The 24,392-nt window shown below is 34.4% G+C and overlaps 1 protein-coding gene across 2 annotated transcripts in view; it reads left to right on the top strand.

Annotated features, from left to right (window-relative positions):
• Positions 1-7,738: 7,738 nt before the first annotated feature.
• Positions 7,739-24,392, top strand: part of LOC109456913 (phosphatidylinositol 3,4,5-trisphosphate 3-phosphatase TPTE2) — a 35,036-nt gene continuing 18,382 nt past the window's right edge. Inside the window, exons 1-8 of one of the 2 annotated variants that reach the window (XM_019749452.2) lie at positions 7,739-7,785; positions 9,083-9,202; positions 10,716-10,815; positions 10,955-11,018; positions 12,147-12,211; positions 19,295-19,355; positions 20,167-20,248; positions 20,354-20,442. In XM_019749452.2, the coding sequence (XP_019605011.1) occupies positions 7,754-7,785; positions 9,083-9,202; positions 10,716-10,815; positions 10,955-11,018; positions 12,147-12,211; positions 19,295-19,355; positions 20,167-20,248; positions 20,354-20,442 (613 nt within the window). In that variant the 5' untranslated portion in view covers positions 7,739-7,753. The remainder of the gene's footprint in view (positions 7,786-9,082; positions 9,203-10,715; positions 10,816-10,954; positions 11,019-12,146; positions 12,212-19,294; positions 19,356-20,166; positions 20,249-20,353; positions 20,443-24,392) is intronic. The other variant, XM_019749454.2, reaches the window with a different exon arrangement.

The raw sequence follows: 24,392 nt of genomic DNA, 5'->3' as shown, positions 1-24,392 counted from the left end.
CATAGAACTAAGATAACCATTACAAACACAAAAAGACTGATTTATATGGGAGTATAACAAAGAAGCTTCCAAATAACTGATTTACAAGTGAATTAAGGGTCAACCAGTTTATAAGTTATAGAATAATTGTGGTCAATTTCATCAAAAATGTTAAGTATAAGAAGTCACATGGTATCTGACTATATACACTTTTTGGCACTGCCCTTTCTGAATTTAAAATAACACTTGGTGATGGGGCCACAGGTGAATTACGAGATATAAATAAACAAACATATATAGAGATAAATAGATAGATAGCTGATAATAGAGTTGTAATTATAGACATTATATATTTTATATACACATATATTCACATACACACATAAAAACATCAGCACAAGCACACGCATACATATACATGAGAGGAAATTGAGAGTTGACAAGTTCACCGTCAGGAGCATCCATTGCAATACAGAGAATATTTGACTCTGTTTCTAAGTCATTTCACTGTAGCATCTACACTAGCTTTCCATCACTTTTAGATCTACTTGGATAAAAGAGGAAGGTCATGAGAGGAATTCTCCACCCTCTAGTAACCGCCAGCCAAACCTTCAGTAAAGTTCTAAAGTGTATTTGAGACTTTCTTATTATAGATTGGGTGAAGGGAGGTCAGATCTTATTTATGACAAGGCGGTAGGAGTGTGCAAGGAGAACAGGAGACCTTGGCAGAGAGAAAGGAACTAATGGAATCTGGATCTGTTCCTCACCCTCCAGGATCTGCCACCATATGAGGCTGGTGCCCCAAACCCAAACTCACCATCATATGGAGGGAGCCCCTGACTCAGGCTTGCAGTTGATGGATTTACTTGAGGGGCAGGAGGGACAACCACGATGGGTGAAAGAATGGGAGTGAAGGAAGGACTTGAGAATCTAGAAATTAGATGGGAGAAGAGGCATATATACCTGCCAATTGAAATTGAATTTGAAATAAATTCCACCACCAAAGGCTGTTTTATATTCAGTCAGGTTCAATAGCAAAGAACTGCACATAACTCTTTTTTTATATTGCAGTGACATTGTTTAATAAGACTGTATACAAAGTTTCAAGTGTACAGTATTTTAGTATGTCAACTGTATATTCATCGTGTGCTCATCACCCAAAGTTTACTCTCCTTACCTCCCCATGTATTTCACCCCCTGTTTCCTGTTCAACATCTTCTTACCCCACTTCTCCTCTGGTCACTACTGTACTGTTTTCTGTATCAGTTGTTTGTTTGTTTGTTTCATTTATTTGTTGCTTTCTGTTTTATATCCCACATATGAATGGAACCACATGATTTTCATCTTTTTCTATCTGACTTATTTTGCTCAGCATGGTACTCTCAAGAATCATCCATGTTGTCTAAAATGGCCATATTTCATCCTTGTATGGCTGAGAAGTATCCCCTTGTATATAGTACCACGTCCTCTTTATCCAATCATCTGTCAAAGGACACTTGGGTCGTTCCCATGTCTTGGCTACTGTGAATGATGCTGCAATGAATAAGTGGTACATATATCTTTATGAATAAGTGTTTTAACCTTTCAGGTAGATGCCCAGAAGAGTGATTTTGGGGTCATATGGAAGCATGTTCTTAATTTTTTGAGAAACCTTCATACTGGTGTCCATAGTGGCTGCACCAATCTGCATTCCCACCAGCAGTGTATGAGGGCTCCTTTTTCTCCACATTGTCTCCAACACTTGTTATTTCTTGTCTTGTTGATAATGGCCATTTTAAGAGATGTGAGGTGTGTACTTAATTCTTGAGTCATTCACTTTTTGATAGCTGTAAAATACTTATTACACATATATATAGAATAATATCTAGGGAAAATGAAATATCAGTTTCTAAAAAGCTGTGATATTTCTGAGACAACCAGTTTATAGTATAAAGCATACTTGTAGTTCATATGAAGTAAAAAAGTGAGTGTATAGGTCATGTGGTGTCTGTCTTTTCTAATCCTTTAGAACTGCTCCGAGTGACTTGACAGTAGTAGACCCTGAAGAATTCTCCATTGAAAAGTGAGTTACACTGAATAAATGCATGTATGTGTAGAGATAAACACACATACACTCACATGCACACACACACACACACACACACACACACACACACTAACGAACACACACAGAAAGATTGAGACTTGGGATGTGCACTCTCAAGAGCATCCATGGAATACAGAGTTCTCTGGAGACTGATTCTAAATGCATTTTCCCTTATTGTTGAGTTTTGAGTGTTCTTTACATATTCTGGATACAAGTTCTTTATCAAATAAATGTAAAATAAATTTACATTTTCTCCCAATCTGTATGTTGTCTTTTTATTTTCTTAACAATGTCTTTTGCACAGATGAAAATTTTAATTTTGATGAAATACAATTTATCATTTTTTCTTTTATGATTCTGTTTTTGGTGTCCTACTTAGAAATCTTTTCCTAACCCTAGTTCACAAATAGTTTCTCCTATGTTTTCTTCCCGAAGTTTGATGTTTTACATTTAGGTACATGGATTCATTTTGAGTTAATTATTGTATATGTTGTGTGATATAACTTGAAGAATTGTCTTTTTCATATGCATGTCCAATAATTCAACTACAATTTCTTGTAAGACTCTCTTCTCTGTCGAATTGCCTTTGAACCTTTTTTGAAAATCAATTTAGTATATATAAGGGCCTATTTCTAGGCTCTAGTCTCTTCTGTTTTATGTGTCTCTTCTTTCTTTTATACCACACTGTCTTGATTAATTAGCTTTATAATAAGTATTTAAATCATGTAGTGGTATCATTTTGCCTTTCTATATAAATTTTAGAATTTGTCAGTATTTACAAAAAAATTTCCTGTGATTACTTTTTATTGAGATTGTGTTGAATCTGTAGATTGATATTAGCCATTGGTTGTTTTGTGCATGCCCTTTTTCTGGTTAAGGAATTTCCCTCCTATTCTTAGTTCACCAAAAATTTTTATTACAAATGGAAGTTAAATTTTGTTAAAAAAATTTTTGTATCTATTGAGATAGTTATATGTTTTACTTTTCCTTAGTCTATTGACATGGTGAATTACATTCATTTTAGAATGTTGAACCACCATTGAATGCCTAGAACAAACCCCACTTGGTCTTGATATAAATGCTGGATTCAATTTGCTAATGTTTTGTTAATGATTTTGGCATCTATATTCATGAGAGATATTGGTTGGTAATGTTCTTCTCATGTAATATCATACTTGTTTTGGTATCAGGTTAATGCCAGTCTCCTAAATTGAATTTGGAAGTAGTCCTCTTTTTCTCTTATTTGGAAGAGTTTGTTTAGAATTGGCATTGTTTCTTCCTTTAAAATTTAGTAGAATTCTCCAGTTAAGTCACCTGGGCTTGGATTTTTTTGTTGTTGTTATTTTTGGAAAGTTTTAAACTACAATTTCAATTAAAAAAAAAATATATTATCTTTTAAACTATTTAGGTTATCTGATTTTTGCTTGAGCAAATGTTAGTAGTTTGTGTCTTTCAAGCAATATTTCCATTTAATCTGTTGTCGTGTATGGTATCTTTTTAATTTCTATAGTGATAAAATGCAAACAAATATATTATGTATCAGTACTCTGCCACTGCATCGATTTTATTACATTGTGGTCAGAAAATGTAGCCTGCATACTTTCTATGTTTTAGAGTACATTGAAGGTTTTTTGTATCTTGTTACAGGATGGATGAATTTCTTTAAATATTTCATACAAAATCTTTAAGTGTATGCGTTCTCTGCACAATAGAAACTATTTCAATATACATATTTAAGAATAGATAGTATTTGACCAGAGACACTCTGACAGAGCCTGTCCTTGCTTCCAACACTCTGCTCCAAAGGGAAATATATCCCCTGAGGAGCAAGCCAGGCAAAGAACACTCCTAGGTACTTTGGATATTCCTCTCCAAACCCCAAGAGAGGATCCTAAAGAGCTAACTAACTCAGGCTGAAATCCGATCGAAACCCTGACTCTGCTCTCTTCAACCTGAGTTTACACTAGATTTAGGAATGTAGCTTCTTGTGTTGCAGATAGTTTGGGGAGAGAAGTCAAATCTCCAGAGTGAGAGCAGGAAGACCAAAGCATCACCCCAGTGCCCTTAGTGCTTTGAGTATGGCCACATGCCTCCCCCCAGTGACTGTACAGAAAAAGAATGGTCTATTGGGAAAGACAGGACCCGCCCTCAATACAGATCCCACCCCTGTTCAACATGGCCGTGTTAGTGTCATGGGGTCTACCTTCTATCAATATAAAATGTCTTCGTCATAGTTGATACTCTTGCTTTGAATTCAACTTTGATATTAATATTACAACTTTTAATGTTTGGAGACTTAACATTTACATCTCAAACTTTTGTTCATCTCTTTATTTTCAAACCATCACTTTAATTTAGTTTTTGTCTCATGTATCTAGAATGCAGTGCATTTAGTTTTCAAATTTATCTGAGAGTATTTGTCAATATTTAATATGAGAGTATGTGTTTGTGTTTATTGTCATTTCTGGTATACTAGGTGTTATTTGCTATCATCTTTCTTACTTTGTTTTCTGTATTAAATGCTTCCTTGATATTTTCTCTTTAAATTTTTCTATGTGTTGCTATTAATTGATGTTTTTACTCCTTTGATTTTTCAATGAAATAAAGGTTATAAACCTATTTTTAGAAAACATAATTGTACTTTTGTTTCTCCATCAATGTCCAGATTAAAACTGGACTTGTACCTGGGAAAGATAAGAAATGCAACATGCTTTTACGTCTATCATCTTACAAACCTAATCCTAAATTGTGTAAGAAAACTTGCAAATTTAAGTCCATACTTTTATCAAGAATTTTATGTTATTTATCTTTGTTTTTAAAATTGTTTGTTTATATCTCCATGCAATGATTATTTAGACTTAGTTCTGAATTTTTATGATTTTATATAACACCGTTTCTCTATAAGATGTCTTCCTTATTTCTGTGTTTTATTTTGATTCATTGCTCAGTTGACTCGAGCATTTCTCTGAGTATTTATTCTTAGGAAAGTTACACGGATGCTATGCTTTGAGTTACTGCATTTTAGAGAGTGTCTGTCACTCCCAAACATGAACAGTATTTTTCCTGGATGTAGATTTATTGAGTCACAGTCCTTTCCCTGCAAAGTCTGCACACAGCGTTTGGAGCCGCATTTACACAGCACGCTTAAAAAAAGAAATCTCAATTTTATATTTATTTGGGTTAATTTTGGGAGATACTGAAAGAGATAGGAGGGGCTAAAGCCACCCAAGCCATGCCTTTGTGCCCCCAGGATTCTGTCAAGTATGGTTCTGTATGTTTACTTTGTCAGGCAAAGTCAGATTTTTATAACATTTCTTTGCTGCTCAGACATCCTGTAGTCTGTGTGGGATCAGAAAGGGCCTGTATTAAGAGAATGGCAACCTCAGAGGAGAATTCACCTCTTTTAGCCTATTGGTACCCGCCATCCACATCAGCCTCAGCAACCTAAGCCAGTGCAGGTATAGGAGAGAGAGATTGGGGAGAGGGGGGGTGGGGAGCTCTTATATCTTAAATAAATTCTGTTAGCCTAACAGAATTTATCCATGGCCAATTTTGGTAGTGTCACAGTGCTGTTCAGCATGTCCTCTCCATTCTCCAGTCTCGGGTGCTGTGGACACTGCCATGAGATCAGTCCCACCTGCCATGGAATTGGGTCCCTTGTCAGAGGCTTCAGCAGGGCAAGCAATTGCTTCCCGATGACCACCTTGTCTCCAGCCATAGGGTGAAATGAAGTATAACTGGAGGCTCCATCAAACAGGCTCCCACTCCTCCTTCTGTTAATAGAAGGAGCCCAGTCACTGGGGCGTTTCTCCTTTGAAATGTATCTTACTAAATTTCCTTACCTCCAAAGTGCACTTGCAACCCCAAATAGACTCTCATTCATGTTTACCTGTCATATTCATGGGGTGTCTTGTTTCAAGAGATGAATATTACAAGACAAGAGTGTCACTTACTCCCTACCTATCCCTGAAGTCCCTTATTTTATTGCTGTGGAAACAGGTCTGTCCAAGGTTTGGTGCCTTGCCCAGGGTCCCACAGCTCATTTATGGGAGAACTGGAACACAGATCTCTTCTACTAGTCCCTTCTGTCTCCATGCTATGTTGTTTTAGTTGGGGTTGGCACTTTACAGGCAAGAGAAATGTTACTAAACATCTAAAGTTTAGTGTTTTATTCACAAGTATTCCACATATGAAAGTAAGAAAGAAAAACAGAAAGGTGAAAATTTTACAGTTACTAGTAAAAAGTATTTTGTTATGAAACTTCTGAAGAATTTTTAAAATTACATTTATAAAGGTCTTTGTTTATTGGTTAAGTTACTGTTATATGTTAGAAGAAATCTGTGATAAACTTGAGAACTTTGGAATTTAATTTTTAATTCTTTTTGCAGAAGCAAGATTAAGAGAATTGTGCACTTAATTGTAACATCCGTTATATTCAGGTATGTGAGACCCTAAAAAAGGAGGTATTTAAATATGTATAACACTTAATATCAATATTTTTAATGAGAAAGGATCTAGGAGGAAAAGAACATTTCCACTGTCAGTATGTTGCTAAATGAACCCTGTGCTCACTTAATATAATTTACCTTGGAATTTTAGTTTAAGCTGAATATTAAGCTTTGCAAATAAATATCATTTACCTAAGTTTAACAGTAACACATTAATATGTTTTTTCTATCTGTGAAAGTAAAAACGCAGCATGTGTTTTAAAATTATATAGTGATAAATAAAGTGTTTTATTAAATACTTACTTGTATAAAATTTCTCTTTAATTCTAGAAGTATTCTGCTTAGGCTTCTTCTCGGCATGATAGTAAGATTTCATATTATAATACAGATCTACACAATATACTTGCTTCCTTTTAAATATGTATTATTTTAATCTGTGTTGCAATTACAAAAAAGTACTTTGGAGATTAATTTATCTTCATAGATTATACAAGTAATATAATGAATTTATGGAGAATATGTTTAAAATATATAAGAAAAAGTCTGAGAAGATACTTTATTCAATCATGTATGTGTTTATGAAATTGAATTTCTTCTCATGTGCCCAGCACTGTTCTAGAAGCATCTATTAATATGTAAAATCTCACTGATAAAAAACTCTTATCAGCTAAAGTGATCTTTTAAGGGTTTATATTAGTCATGCTTTCACTTGGTTTTTATTACTAAATTCTTAAAAATTATCAAGATTAATGAAGTTTAATTTATTATGAGAAATTGTTTTATTATGAGAAGCCCCTTATAAAATTCTCAAATTTTAAGAAGAGTTTATAAGCAAAGACATGTAATTTTAATTCAGTTTGCCCGTTCTAGGCTGATGTGTCTGTGATAAAAGGACATGATAACATGAAGTGGTTTGGTGGGAATTTTGTTTCCCTAACAACTGCTTCTATTGGGTGAAAACTAAATAACTTTTCTTTTCAGATTCTAAGGCAACGCCAATTTCCCTACCACTGAACAGTTTAATCATAAATAATAACAATTTGTTATTAAATCACTGGTTTAAATGTAGACTAACTATAGAGGTGAAAACCACTTTATTCTATTTTTTACTTGTAGAATATTTGGAATTTTGCTGGTCTTTGTGGACGTCTTCTTCATCATTACAGACCAATTCAGTAACATAAATTATGTTCCTTTGGAATATGATTCCATTTCTTTATCTATTGCTTTATTTTTTTTCATGGATATTCTTCTTCGAGTGTTTGTAGAAGGGTAAGTTTAATTAACTTTTTACACTCACATAAAGCTATTTTGTACTCTATGACAAGCATCCCAAAATAATTACTAGGTCAACCCAACCAAATGTGGCCCTCTTTATCAAAATAATTCTCCTAGAAAGCGTGGTCTACAAGAGAAACAACAATCCAGGTTCCACTTTCGAGTAGATTAGGCTTTAATATTATTTTTGCGAGTGGCGCTCTAGTCTCTGACAATGTATTCTAGATGATTTCTTCAACACTGAAGCTTGAGTAGTTTGCAAAATGGGGCCAGACAGCTAATGTGTCAGCATGCACATTATTAAGGGGAACATGTATGTGACGTACTTGTATAAATATTAATACTTTCATTAAGAATTGAATCTAAATAAAAGCTGACAGTACATTAAATACTAGATAATAGATCATGAAAAGCCCCCTACCTCAGTGAAAATAAAAATTTTTGTTAAGGTCCATAGGAGCTCTAAGGCATGCACATTCAATCGGTGAGGCTTAGTAGTGAGGCAGCAGATGATTTTCTCTGCCTGTTGTCTCTCTGAGTAGGTACATGGAGTGAGCTAACCTTGAAGCTGGATTGCTGTGGGAGCCAGGGGCTCCCAGTCTTGCTTCATCCAGAACATTTCCGAAGGCAGGTTGTCTCCTCTCCTGCTGAACTTCTGTCCTCATGCCTTTGAGTTAAAAATAGTTGCCAACTCCCAGGTTACTCAGAGCCTGAAAGGGGCTACTTCAGAATTGGAAGAAGCTTTCCTTGGTGCACCAGTGCCCATGGCTGAAGGAGCCAGTGCTGGGAAAGAAGGTGCAGTGGACAGAAGTTCAGCTTTGCTCAAGGGAGGCCACCCCAGCCCATTGGGATTTCCCTGTGAGTGCAACACTAGATGATAAGTTTACAGGCCAAAGTAATGGACCCCTCTCACTGTCACAAGCTCCTCTTGGACACTCTTCACAACCCCAGTTGCTCTAAGGCTGTGTCTGTCATGCTCAGCTTCCATGGCCCAATAATACTGCCCAACATGCCACCTTCCTCTCACACAAATGTGAAGGCAGTACTTGCCTCTTTTTCAGTGGTTTGGTTATATTTCATACGGAAATTGCCATAGTGATGCTTTTGTCACATATATGTATAAAATAATGAATATGAATGTTTTCCCTTTAGTCTAGTTTAGTAAATGAATTTTAAATAACTCATTGAGGTAGAATTCTTAATGAGAAGGAGTCAAATAAGTTGTGCTCTTAAAACATCTCTTTCTCTTCTTTGGGAGGCATAAATTTGTATGTTTTGTTTTATATTACAGGATACAACAGTATTTTTCTGAGATGCTTAACTCCTTAGATGCCGTCATTATTGTGGTGACTCTAGTGATTGATTTCATTTATATTTTTTATGACCTTAAGTTTCTTATTGATATCCCCAGGTAAGAAACATGATTACCTCTCTTAAGGATTTTCTTTTCTTTTTTCTAATTCTTCATTTTCTGTGGCTTTCATTCTGTGTAATGGTTTTAACTCTGAATATGCTGATTCTGTGCCAGATAAGCAGCTTGGAAATGAAATGTTTAGATAAATTTCCACATACGTGGAAACTAAAGGATTGGTGGGACCAGTGAAGGGTGAACACCCTAAGTACCTTCAGTTGAATGAGGAAGATGGAACACCCAAAAAAGAAACTGGGGAGTTTGCCTCTTGTACTAACTTGAATTTCCCTCCATTTTTAAATTCCCACTAAATTGCAATTTGAGCTTCAACAGTAATTTCCTTACACATGAAAATCTGAGGTTTTTCCTATCACCGAGAGAATATTGGTTTAAGCATATGCACAATTTGTGCGACTCCAATGATGATTTGCTAAAACAACACACAATGGAACAGAAAACTAAGTGATATGGATAACAGCACAGAAGTATAATTTACAGTGTAGTGTATCTGCAATGAAGAAAACTGAAGCAATGTTAAAATTATTAGGGATCAGGAAACTAGAATGTATCTCAGACACTGATGACTTTTTTCCCCTTCCTCATCTTATTCTGGCAATGAAGAAAAGAAAAGCAACTGTGTGCTGGAATGTAGACGTTCCGTGGCTCACTAGGCTTATTCATTAATCAAATAGCTTGCTTCTTTCTGCACTCCAGCTCCCCAGGACTTCAATTCAAGTTCTCATGAAACTTGACATTATTTGATAGGCTTTTGGAGTTGTTTGAAAACAACTGGAGCCTGTATGGTCCCCTGACCAGCAAGCTCAGCATCACCTAAGAGCTCATTAAAAATGCAAGAAGAAAAACACCTCAGGCCCCATTCTCACCCTGCTGAATCAGTATGCACCCTCAAGTTAGAGCAGCACCAGTTCAAACCATCAGTTCTCTGCCGTTGTGTTTCTTTCTGATAGTAGGTGAGACAACAGCTAGCATACTTGGGAAGTATCTCAATCTACTGCCTGCCTGATGTGTGTTAGCAGATATAGTGAACCTGTATTATAGGTGGGAGTAACAAAGCTGAACGAGAACCTCAGTGTGTATTGGTGGGGAGAAGATTGAAAAATACTCATTGTAAACCGCATAGTTAAATCCATAAATTGTAAAAGTCTATCATACAACTATTTCTCTAAACCAGTTTCTCAACCTAAGCATTATTGATATTTCAGATCAGGTATTTCTTTGTTATGGGGGCTGTCCTGTGCATTGGTGTTTAGCAGGATTCCTGGCTTCTACCCACTAGATGCAAGTGGCACCCCCTCACACACAGTTGTGACAACCAAAAATGCCTGCAGACTTTGCCAAATGCCGCCTAGGTGGGTGGGTGTGTGGGTGGCAGGCTTGGGTGGGGGTCAGGGGTGCAAAATTGCCCTGGTTAAGAACCACTGCTCTGGACTTAGTTCTTATTGACAAAATCCTGTTTCTGAAGCAAAACTGAATATTTCAAATTTATTATTAGCTTGACCTTTATATTGCGACCTCTACGACTTATCATTCTGGTAAGAATTTTTCATCTGGCTCATCAAAAAAGACATCTTGAAATTCTGACCAGAAGGATGGTAAGTGGGCAAAACACATTTATGATTTTTTTAAAATGTTGTATTTTGGGAAATACTGGCAAGGGTTGTGGATATCTGTATAATGTTATTTTTATGTTGATTTATGTTTTACAAATTAATGACTGTTTTAAACACTCAGGTTTCGGGAAACAAACGGCGCTATCACAAAGATGGATTTGACTTAGACCTCACTTACATTACTGGTTTGTGAAGTTTAATTGTTGATTTACTTATATTAACTTCATTAATATATTACTTCTTGTGTGTAACTATGTGTTTATTTTGTTCTTGCCTTGTCTAAGCCACGTTCTCTCAAAACATTCTTTATCCATGCAGACGTGTGCCACTATAGTAGTGTGACTTATTTGTTGTTCAACCCTGACATTTTTCCCATTGTCATCTCAAATCAGGGCTACTTGGTTATAGTACAAGAAGTTGAATGGATTTTCAGCTGACTCCATTTGTTTGGTTTAGAATTTATTGAGTTCTAGTAGTTATCCTGGGTCCCAAGGACCCCAGAGAGACTGTTCTCTTCCTAGAATCTCAGAGAATAAGGTCATTGCTTTGTACCGTGTTTCCCTGAAAATAAGACCTAGCCGGACAATCAGTTCTAATGCATCTTTTGGAGCAAAAATTAATATGACCCGGTTTTATATTATATTAGACCCGGTCTTATAGTAAAATTAGACTGGGTATTATTATATTATATTATATTATATTATACTATACTATACTATACTATACTATACTATACTATACTATACTATACTATACTATACTATATTATAGACCCAGTCTTATTTTACTGTAAGACTGGGTTTTATATTATTTTTTGCTCCAAAAGACGCATTAGAATTGATTGTCCGGGTAGGTCTTATTTTCAGGGAAGAATGGTAGATCTCAGGTTTCTGAGTCAGGAGCATGGGAAATCATCCTGGGAGTTCCCACCATCACTGGAGCCCAGATCTCTCATTTTCCTTTGGTGTTTAAATAAGATAAATTCTCACCACAGGGGGAGCTCCAGACTGACGTCAGCACCAGTCTGTCACATGTGGCTGGAACCAATTGAGTCAGGAACACCATGCGAGTTTAATGATCATTATATTGGATAATTTAATATGTTATCTTGATTTTCCTGAGGTTTTTATTAAATAATAAAACGTTGGTTACCTTTTATTAAATAATATAAAGTTAGTTACCTTTTATTATTTATTCTTAATATATTCTGAAAGTTTTAATGAAAAAGGAGTCTGATTATATGTAAATTAAGTTTTCATATACTGTTTGATATCTATAATGACATTCATAACAGTGACTCTTTTGACTTCCAGAACGTATTATTGCCATGTCATTCCCATCTTCTGGACAGCAGTCCTTCTATAGAAATCCCATAAAGGTAAGGGTATTTATTTAGCAAATGCTCATATTTCTCAATAAACATAGATTATGGAGTCATAAGTTTAACATTAGCCCAGAGATGGAAGTATTCTCCTAAAAACTTACTCTTTCAAGTAAAAAATTATAATGAATTGATATGAGTTAGTTTTAACCCATATGTTTGCATATATCAGTAGTTCTTTTATTGCTGACTTACATTTCATTGTATGTAATACCCCAGCTTGTTTATTATTGCTCCTATTGATGCACATTGCCATGTTTGTAATGTTTTCCTCTTAAGACTAAAGCACCATAGAGACCCACTGTGAATCATTTTTCTGCTCAGTGAATTGTGCTATCATGTACCCACTTTGTAATCAGTAGTCATGTTCTGTTTCTCTCTTTCTCTTTTCTTTCTTTTGATTATCTCTTTTGCTTAATTTCTCTGATTTTCTCTCTTTGGGATTCATTCTCAGCTTCAGACTTCATTTGTTGACTTCTCTACATGATGCTTAGTTTACCAGTTTTTTATAAAATGATATAACTCAGGACTAGCCAGATGGAAGAGACCCACAGGGAAAGGTATGGGGAAAGGGGTATGGATGGTCATGACCTCTCCTAGTGCCTCCACTTGCTCACCAACCCAGAACCTCCTGTACTTCTTCTTTAAAACTATCTTGCCTTTCCTAGGCCCTTTGAATTTCCATATAAATTTTAGAATCAGACTGCCAATTTCCACACACATACACACATTTTTGCTGGCGTTTTAACTTGGGTGATATTGACTAAATAGCTTAATTTGGGGAGAATCAACATCTATAAATATTGAGTCTTCCAACCTGTAAACATAATATATTTTCAACCTATTTAAGTCTTCTTTAATTTATTTTAGCAATGTTTTCACTGTATAAGCTTTGCATGTCTTTTATTAATTTTATTCCTATTTGATGGGTTTCAAAGCTATTTTAAATGATATTTTTAAATTTTCACTTTCTAATTATTTACAGCTGATATATATGAATATAACTGATTTTTGTATATATTTCAAGCATCCTTCATAAATTCACACATTCATTTTAATAATTAATTTGTAGGTTCCTTGGGATTTTTCGTGTGAAGTTACTACTTTCTTTCTACTTTTTATACCTTTTATTTCTTTTTCTTTCTTTATTGAATTGTCTAGGACCTCCACTGTAATGTTGAATAGAAGTGGTAAGAGTGGACAGCCTTGCCTTGTTCTCAAACTTAGGTGGAAAGAATTTGATATTTTACTGTTAAAATGATGCTTTCTAGAAACTTTCTTTTTCTTTTTTTTTAAATTAAAGTTTATTGGGGTGACAATTGTTAGTAAAGATACATGGATTTCAGGTGTGCAATTCTGCAATTACATCATCTATAAATCACATTGTGTGTTCACCACCCAGAGTCAGTTCTCCTTCCATCACCATATATTTGATCCCCTTTACCCTCATCTACCCCCACGCCCCCCTTACCCTCTGTAGAAACTTTTCGTAGCTATCTTTTACTAGATTAAGAAAGTTTCATTTTATTTCTAATTTGCTAAGAATTTTTAATCATGAATTGGTGCTAAATATATCAGATAGTTTTTTGCATCTATTGAGATAAACAAAATGTTTTTCTCTATTTTTCTGTTGAGATTTTTAAATGTTAAATCAACCTTTTCCTGGTATAACCCCCCTTTGTTCTTAATGTATCATCCTTTTTATATATCACTGGATTCTATTTGCTAATATTTTACTTAGAACTTTTATATATGTTACTGAGAGATATTGACATTCAATTTTTCTTTCTTGAAATGTCCTTACCAGCTGGTCTACAATGATCTTAGCTGGAGCGTCTGGGGTAACTCATATCTGTTCCACTTGTCTATATCCTCCATTAGGATGTGTTTTGACTCTGAGTTTTCATGATGATGGCAAAAGGAAGAGCTAAAGTGGAATCTTACAAGGGCTTTTGCAAGCCTCTGTTTTGTGTCACCATATTGACCAAATCAACTCATATCATGAAGCCCAATATTAGAGTCAGAGGGCACTACCCAGTGAATACAGGGAAGGATGAAGAATTGGGGCCATTAATGGACACATTCTACCTTATTCTAAGGCAGGAAAACATTTCTATACATACAACAACATTTACAAGCAATAACTAATACATATTCAGAGACTTGAGACTTGGGCAGTCCTATAAAATCCATTTGTAAATGTCCTAAAAGGCCTTGAGGAGGAGGGTCTGCACCATATGTTACTCAGGTTGTGCTGTTTATAAGTAAGACATGATTCTACCATGCTCTTCACCAATTTTGAAAAATTTTCCATACTACTGTTTAATGTGGAAACTACTTTATCTCTTTCGTAATGAGAATGGTTACGGACTAATTTGACCAGGGTCCATTGGATGAATTATGGCACTTCAGGACAGCCATCCTCAAGTTGCTGGAAGCCATGTTTATGGATAAAGCATCCCCTCATTGTCAATATTGCTTTTCAGTAGGTTGAGCTGATATCTGCGAGTTAATTATAACTTGCCTAAATTGTGCCATTTTTCTTTTGTCATTTTGGTGATGATAAGTATCAATTTAGTAACACTTAATATGAGCAGGGGTGTTTTTAAAAAGCCAAAAACTTCATTTAGCATGTAAATCAAAGCAAAGACATTACTCTTGGCTTCTAGAATGGTCTCTAAACTATTGGTTTCTATCAGTTATTACACTGTTATCTCCTTAGGATATTGATGATGTTCTAATAAGTCATTGATCCCTTTATCATTTTTAATCAGCATATCTGAAGAAGAGGTTATAAATCACCTGTTTTCATAAAACCCACAAATCATAAACCACCCCACAAACATATCTACCGTTCACAGTAATATTTACTCTCATCTTTTGCTAGAGTGCAGGCTCAGATTTGAGCTACCTGGGCAGACTAAGAATTAGGCAATAGAGTTGCTTCAGTGGTTGCATGTTCAATGATAACAGCATGTCCTGCACAGAGTGTGCCTTTATCGTTTTCAAGATAAGAGCTATCTACAAACTATTTTAAATCAAGGTGGACTAAAGGGTGCAAGATTCAGGTCTGAGCATATTTAACTCCTGAGAGAATGCTAAACAGTCATGTGGTTCCCCTTCACTCTTAAGAGGGAATAACGTTGCAGGGTTCATCTTTCCAACAACATTGAGTAGTAATATGCAGAGGAATAGGTAGAACTTCACAAGTGGTAAATTTGCTAACAGAGAATTGTCAAGTATTACTAGAAGTAGCAAGAATTATACAGTTGTGGGAGTGGAGAAGCAAGCACTATGTTGCAAGTGTCAAGTTTGGCCAGTGCTGCCACCACGTGCAAGCGAGGAGGGTATTCCTTCATCTCCAAATCAAGGAATGTGCTAAGATTGACAATAGGTTTCTGGTGTGAACTATTCTGTTTAGTTAATATTTGAGTCAATATTTTGTGAACAAACAGAGAGATGGATTAGGCATATGCAGGAAACTCAAAGGTGGAGTTTGTTGCAAAAGAGCTTCCAAAGAGTAGAAAGCATTTTCCACTTTTGCATCCCTAGGAAGAGTTTCAGGAATTATAAACTTAGTAAGCCCATGTAAAGGCTTAGCTACTGAGAAAAATTAGATATATTACCTGTAGTCCTAAAAATAGTCTTAGTTATCTTCTAGTTATTGACCTTGGTATAATTGAATATGCTTTATTCTGGTTAAGGAGAGAAACTGTCCATCTGGTAACAGATCGTGACCCCAAAAACTGTAGTTTCTTAGCAAAGTTGAAGTTTTCTCTAGGTACTTTATGTCTCTGTTCAGCTCATTTGGATAAAAGGTAATTGAAGTGTTCAGGTAAACTGCTTAGATCAGAAAACAGTAGTAAATTGTCTACATACCGTGTTTCCCCAAAATAAGACCTAGCCGGACCATCAGCTTTAATGCATCTTTTGGAGGAAAAATTACTATAAGACCTGATATTATATTATATATATTATATTATACTATATTATATTGTATTATATTATATTAGACCCAGTCTTATATTAAAATAAGATCAGGTCTTATATTAATTTTTGCTCCAAAAGATGCATTAGAGCTGATGGTCCGGCTAGGTCTTATTTTTGGGGAAACACAGTATCAATTCAAAGATGGACTCATGGAGAAAATGCAATCCTTGAGATTATTTTTCAGACATTTAGAAAAATGTCAAGGTGATTAAAAAAAATTTTTTTATTAGTTTCAGGTGTACAAAACAATGTAATAGACATTTATACCCCTCACAAAGTGATAATTCCCCTCCCCCAATCTACTACCCCTCTGAAATGGTATAGAGCTGTTACATTTCCATTGACTCTATTCCCTATGCTGCACTCCACATCCAGTGACCATTATAGTTGACATTCATTGTTATTTAGCTTCAGCTTCAGATGTACACTGCAGTAGTCAGGCATCTACACCGTCCATGAAGTGGTCTCCCTAATAAGACACCCTACAAAATCTTTACAACATTGTTGATTATATTCCCCAAACTGTCTTTCATATCCTTGTGGCAATACTGTGGTTACCAATTTGTGTTTTCTAATCCCCTCCCCTTCTCCTTCATCCCCAACGCCCCCATCTAGCAACCCTCAGGTTTGTCTCTATATCTCTGAAACTTTCGTGATTAGTTTGCTCATTTATTTTGATCTTTAGATTTCACATATAAGTGAGATCATATGGTATTTGTCTTTCTCTGTCTGACTTATTTTACTTAGCATAGTGTTCCCTAGGTCCATCCATATCATTGCAAATGGTAAGCTTTCATTCTTCTTTATGGCCAAGTAATATTCCATTGTATAAATTTACCACAGTTTCTTAATCCATTTGGGCATTTCAGTTGTTTCCATGTCTTGGCTATTGCGAATAGTGCTGCAGTAAAAATAGGGGTGCATATATTTTTTCGAATTAGCGTTTTGGATTTCTCTGGATAGATACCTAGGAGTGGAATTGCTGGGTCATAAGGTAGTTCCATTTCCAGTTTTTTGAGATACCTCCATACTGATTTCCATAGTGGCTGCACCAATCTGCAATCCCACCAACAGTGCACAAGGGTTCCCTTTTCTCCACAATATCGCCAGCACTTGCTGTTTGTTGATTTATTGATGATGGCCATTCTGACTGGAGTGAGGAGTTATCTTATTGTGGTTTTTATTTGCATGTCTCTCATGATTAGTGAGGTTGAGTATTTTTTCATATGTCTGTTGGCTGAAGGTGATTTTAGAAGTCCCTGAAGTTGAACCATCCAGGTACATTAATTTTCCCATAAAAAAGCAAATACTGACTATCCTTATATGTGGGTATACTACAGAGGCTGCACATAAATTAACCACAGTGAAATATTTACTTTGTGAGAGAATGAAGGTTTACGGACAGTAGTCTAATGGTTTCATGATATTTCATTAGAGCTGTAATTAACCTCTAATGTTGGATATTTAGGTATCGTGATTATCAATAACAATAAAGACACAAAGGCATAAAGCTTTTTCTAGACAGATTCCTAAGAGTTAAATTTTCTGGTTAAAGAGTATGAATATTTTTTAGGATCCTTACTGTACATTGACTAATCCAAGGGATTGTACCAGCAATAAATCAAAGGTCTTATTTTCATGCCATGTTTGCCAGCATTGGATTTTCTCATTAAAAAGGAAAGAGCTAATTTAATGAGTGAAAATGGCATTTCAGTGTTGTTTTGACTTCTTTATTGGTAAGGGTGACTATCTCTATGGAGGTTTTAAATCAGTTGGATTTTCTCTTTTGTGAATTTATTTATGTCTTTGGCCTAGTTATCTATAGGATGATGGAGTATAATTTACATCATTGTTAATGAGTTATTAGTTTATATTAGTATAACTAGTTTATACATTGTAACAGGCATAATCCTCATTCATTCAAAATCTTCTTTCCTCTTATTTGTTTGTTATACTGTGGCATTTTTAAAAATAGAAATATAAAATTTTTATGAAGTCAAACCTAAATCTGTTGATCTTCCATTGGTTTAACACTTAGTTCTTATTACTAAGGTTCACTTAAATTTCTTAGAGGTATTTGTGGCTTTTTATGTTTGATTCCTCAGTCCATCTGGATTTTATTTTGGTGTAAGGGATCCCATGAATTTTTGATGTATATAAGACTGTTTATCCTCTCTATGCTAGTACTATGCAGACTCAGAACGTTTATCTTTTTGACTTAGTATTTCCTGTTGATAAGGATAACCAACTTAACAAATTGATCACTTTGATACCTTGGTTTTTCTCACTATTAAGCCAGTAAACATTGCTCTGAGGATACTATACTAATCAATTTTTGAACTTTTTTATAGCTATTTTTGTTGTTGCACAGACACATGCATGTGTGTGTGTGTGTGAGTGTATGTTTCAAATGGATAAGTTTGCTGGAGTGTATTAATGTGGTGATATTAACTGTATTTTAAATAATAATCACTATTGCTTATTTTACAAGTTATACGTGTATACACATTTCATATATATACATATATACACATACATACACATTCATTTTAGAAAATAAGAAAACACAGATGAGCTAAAAAAAGTCTCCATATTGCCACCACTTATGTAAAATTTGATATAATGTGTTTATCTTTTTCTATCATGAGTACACACACACAACCGTTCCATATATTTTTTTGCATTTGTTTATTTAAATAGTGCTTAGGTAGATTGTAATATCCAGATCATTATCTAAAAGGCATATCTAATCAGAATTAGATATAGATAAGAACCATATATGAGTGTGAATTAATAATTCGGAACAAATTTACTTAAACTAGTTAACCACTTAATTTCCTTAAGCCCTGTGTATTTATAGGAGAGGTGAATCAGAGTAGTCAAGCATAACTTTGTGGGTTACTTGAAAATCATCAATGGATTAACTATGACTTGGAATGTACATAACCTCATACTCCTTGAATCTCCCCTAAAAGGTGCTAAGTGAGGGCCAAGTGAATAAAAGGTAACAACCAGTTTAAGTTACTCCTAGAAAATAGGTTGTATTGGCACCATGTGTATATGTAAGGCATGTGTGTCCGTCTTTCTTAGGAAGTTGTGCGGTTCCTGGATACCAAGCATGGAAACCACTATCAAGTCTACAATCTATGCAGTATGTACATGACTAGATATTTTGCTACTCTAGATAGAAAACAGATCATCACACTTAAGAAGATGATTCAGTTTTTGTATTTCATTTACTCATAAGGATTTGGAGGTGCCGGTGCTGGGAAGGGAGTTAAAAAATCTCCATCTTGCACTGGCCCTATTTGGTAGGAAAAGATACCTCACCAGCACAAAGTGCTCTGTGAGGGAGGCAGGAGGCTAGCATGGAGGTGGAGCCATTTTAGGAAGAGTCTACTCTAGTGGTATTAGGTTTAGTAAAAAAAAAATTTTTTCTTGCCAGCTTGTGTTTTGAAGATAATTCAACAAATGCATTCTCTAACCCACGAGGAATGGGGTGTGAGGAGAGCAGGGCCCTCCTCACACCCCGGAGGCATGGGAATAAAACGAAACCCTGCAGAACAGATTATGTTCCAGCTTACTACTCTGTCTCTCTTGATTTTTCCTCTTCCTATATATCAAATAAATATTTTCAGAAGGCAAGCATTTTTGTTGGCCACATTTAGTTCTGCTCTGTGGTTTCTAACTACCCTACCATAATGTAATGAGTAGCCTGCTAGAAAATTAAAGTAAGACCTATTAAATAAATCAAAATAAGCTGGACTTAGGTTACCCAAGATGGACAAACCACTACTATCCTTATGTTTTTGAGAGCCTTAAATTTCGTTTAGTGTAGGAGGAGCCCATCACCTTTATAGGTGAGTAAGGAATTTCTAATAGTAAAGTATAACTTACTGTAACTTGATCACTTACTGTATTTATTAGGTATAGAGATATGACCTATGTATCACTTATTTTAGGTGAAAGAGCTTATGATCCTAAGTACTTCCATAATAGGGTCCATCAAATCAAGATTGATGATCACAATGTCCCCTCTCTGAGGTAAGTTTTATGCCAATTTCGTTGTCAGCAGAGGGCTAAATACATTGGGCTTGATTTTGGGGGGAAGTATTTTAACTCAATCAAAAATCTTATGTTTGAAATCAGCGAGATGGTGGAATTTTCCAAGGAAGTATGTAAGTGGATGACGCAAGATGATGAAAACATCGTAGTGATTCACTGTAAAGGAGGCAAAGGTAATTTTTTTTTTCCTTTTAGTTCTCTTTTTCTAAAGAAATTTGAAAAATATATTAAAGTACAAGAACAAGCAGTACGTATACTGTTATTAATCCATATTAATAGTTAACATTTTTAAATATTAACTTCAAGACTGAAGGAAAGCAAGAAAGAGGGAAGAGGGAGAGAAGGAGGGAGAGATGAGGGAAGGAAAGAAAATAGGCATAAAAGAACTAAGCATAGTTTCCCTTCTTTATTGATTATTTGGGTTTTTTTTCGTTTTTGATTTGTCAAAATATCTGTCAAAATACAAACTATGTTTAACTTTAGAAATTGTCAGGGCATTTTAATTTTATTTAAGATTTTTCTTGAACTTTGTAAGAAATATTAAGGTTAAGTGAGCCAACAGTGATGCTACTTCACAAACCAAAAATTATACTAAAATTTTTATTGTGTATTGACACAAAGAAGTTGGTTTTGGTGGGGGTGAAATTTAAGTTGAGTTCGATTTTCTCATTCATGTTTAGGTTTTTAATAATCATCTAAGCAAAATTCACAATTTTTGACAAAGTATTACATTTTTGGTAGGCTGTAAAACAGTTTTTTTATATTTAATTTCAGGAAAACACTTTAAAACTGCCTTATATAACTGAGTAGAATCAAGGTTTCTTCTTACATGAAAATTAGTTTCAAGCCCATTAATAGTAGGCAAATTCTATTGTTAGTTCCACAGGTTGAAATATTCTGTATATATTGGCAAATTACAATACCATGGATAAATGGAGACTACAGAGGTTGAACCATATGGAACTGTCAGATTTTGAGCATTTTTTTACTTACAAAAATGGCTATTTCACATGACTCAACCTATGATACTATATAGCGTAAATAATTGGCTTCAGTTTCCTTTTAGTTAAAACTAATTCACTGCTTGAAGGAAATCATTCATTTCAAATTCTTTTTTTTTGCTGAGGGAGTACTTATATTATTCTGTGTTCACATATTTTTCATTGATTTTCCTTTAGGATTGTTTGGAGGGCTGATATTCAACTGGTATACACCAGAGCAGCATCTTTTTTTCAGGTTTTCATTCATTTTGGTTTTGCTCTCATTGTTTGGTGCCTTCATGTTACCAGTAATATGATAGTCAAAATATTTTATTATTGATTTATAGAATTTAGTTAAATAATCTGGGTGCTAATTTTTTTGTTAGTAGTTTATATTGCAAATATCTTCTCCCACTGTTGTCTTTTAAATTTGATTATGATTTATTTTTTCATATAGAAGTGTAATATACATTGTGAAATTTATCAGTCTTTTTGTGCGTCATTCATGCTTTTCCGTCACGTTTAAGAAATCGATCTGTCACTGAAGTAGTGAAGACTTTCTACTTATAAAATATTAAAGTTTCATTTTTTACATTTTGCTCTTTAACCTAATTGGAATTTGGGAGGGAGGTGTTTTTTTCCACATGGATAGATAACTGTCCTAACACCATACGTTGCATGCTCATTTATTCTTCATTGACTTGTAATCCCTCCTCCGTCACATACCAAGTTTTCCTAAATGTTGGGAACTGTTTCTGAGTTCTCTATACAACAACACTATTATAATTTTTATAGCTTTATAATATATCTTGATAAAGACAGCATTATCTTGACTCTTATTACATTTAATTTTAGAATCATTTTGTCAAGTTCTACAATAAAATATGTTTAGGATTTTTAATGAACTGTGTTGAATTTATAGATTAATTTGAAAGAACTGACAGCTTTGCCATATTGTGTTATCCTGAATATTTTTCTACTTATTTGAATCACCTTGTCTCTTTCAATAGTATTTTATACTTTTCTTCATGATGCTCTTACATATCTTTTGTTAAGTTTATTCCTAGGCATATTGCTACTGCAAATGGAAACATTTTTCTGTTATATTTGGATTGTTTCCAGTTTCTACTATTATAAATAATGCTGCTATGAAATACATGTTTCTTGTTGCACATGTGCCCACATTTCTCTTGAGTATATGCCTTGGACTAAAATTGTTATGTTTTAGGGTAATGAATCTCAAACTTTAATAGATGATGTCCTCTGTTTTCCAAAACTGTTGTACCAGTTTACTCTTCACTGGCAATGTATGAAAGTGCCATATTCCACGTCTGTACCAACACTTGGATTCTCAGTCTTTATTTTCAGCCATTAGGTGGGTATGTACTTGTATCTCATGATGGCTTTCATTTATTATGCATTTCTATGGTTACTAATAAGATTGAGAAAGTTTTCATGGGTTTATTAGCCACTTGTATATTCTTTTTTGTGAAGTATCTGTTTAATTTCCTTGTCCATTTTTCTACTGGATTATCTTTTTTCCAGTTGATTTGTAGGAGTTCTTTATCTATTCTGGATTTCAACTCTGTTATTTGTTATCTGTATTACAAGAAACCTGTCTTCTCTATGATTTTCTTTTTCTCTGTAATGAGTATCATTTTGTTAACAGAAATTCTTAGTTCTAACATAGTCAATGTACTATATCATTCTTTCTCTTTGTAATGTCAGTGCTTTTGTGTTCTGATGAGTTTAAAAAGATATCCTCCTATATTATATTATGCAGATTCATTCCACTTAGAATTCATTTTTGTGTGTGATGTGAGGAAGGGGTCAATTTTACCTTTTTCCGTATGGCTACGCAATTGTTTCAGTACACTGATTGAAAAGACTTTCATTTCTTTACTACTCTGCGACATAGGTCTGTTTCTGAACTTTCTGTTCTGCTCATTGCTCTTTCATCTATCAGTATGCTGTTTACACACCTATTTTACTTACCATAACTCTAGTATTCCTATTTCCAGTCAAAGGAATCTACCCATCTTGTTCCTCTTCATAATTGTTTGGTTTTTTTTTAAGTAATCTGCATTTCTATATAAATTTGGGAATCAGCTAGTCAAATTATATACACACACACACACACACACACACACACACGTTTGTTTGGAATTACATTGAATCTGTAGATTGAGGAAATCTGAAATCTTTACAATACTGAATCTTCTATCCATGAATGGAGATATTGCCTCATTTTGTTAGGTCTTCAGTCTCTCTTTATAGTGTTTGTTTCATTTTCTGCATGGAAACATATATTTTTGGTTAGATTTATTCCTAGATATTTTTGATACCATTATAAATTATGTCCCTTAAAATTTTTTATTTTCTGAATATTTTTGTTGTTGCTCTAAATGCAATTAACCTTGCTATTAGCAACTTCACTAAACTCTTATTAATTTTACTAATTTATCTGTAAATTCTTTTGACTTTTATGGTAAACAATTATATCATGTAAAAATAATGAATTGTATTTTTTCCTTTTCAGTTCTTTTTTTCCCTAGCACTGGTTAGACCCTTCGGTACAGTGTTGAATTAGAAGTGGTTAAGCAGTCATTCTTGTTCTGTTCCTGCTCTCAAAGGAAAAGCTTTCAACGTCTCACCAATTACTTTAAGGATTGTGCGTGTGTGTGTGTGTGTGTGTGTGTGTGTGTGTTTTAGGTTTTCTTTATCAGATTAAGAAATTCCTTTAATTAGCTAAGAGGTTTTTTTTATCATGAATGGATGTTGAATTTTATCAGAAGCATTTTCTGAGTCTTTAAGATGATAATATGATTTTCTCCTTTATACTATTCATCTGATCGATTACAGTGATTGATTATCAAGTAGTAAACCAACCTTGTATTCCTGTAATAAACAAATTTTGTTGTGCGTGTTTTTTAATAAATTGCTGGATTCTGTTTCTTTATATTTCCTTAAGGATTTTTTTTATCCATGTCATGAGTAAGGTTAGCTATTATTTTCTTTTCTCATAATATTCCTTTCAAATTTTGCTTCATAAATCAAAATAGGTTATATTTCCTCTTTTTTTAATTCTCTGGATGAATTCATGTAAGTTGACGTTTTTCCCCCTTAAATGTCAGGTGGAATTC

This window comes from Rhinolophus sinicus, linkage group LG04, assembly GCF_036562045.2.
Source record: "Rhinolophus sinicus isolate RSC01 linkage group LG04, ASM3656204v1, whole genome shotgun sequence".
In the NCBI taxonomy this organism is placed as follows: domain Eukaryota; kingdom Metazoa; phylum Chordata; class Mammalia; order Chiroptera; family Rhinolophidae; genus Rhinolophus; species Rhinolophus sinicus.
This window is presented reverse-complemented; position numbering and strand designations above follow the sequence as displayed.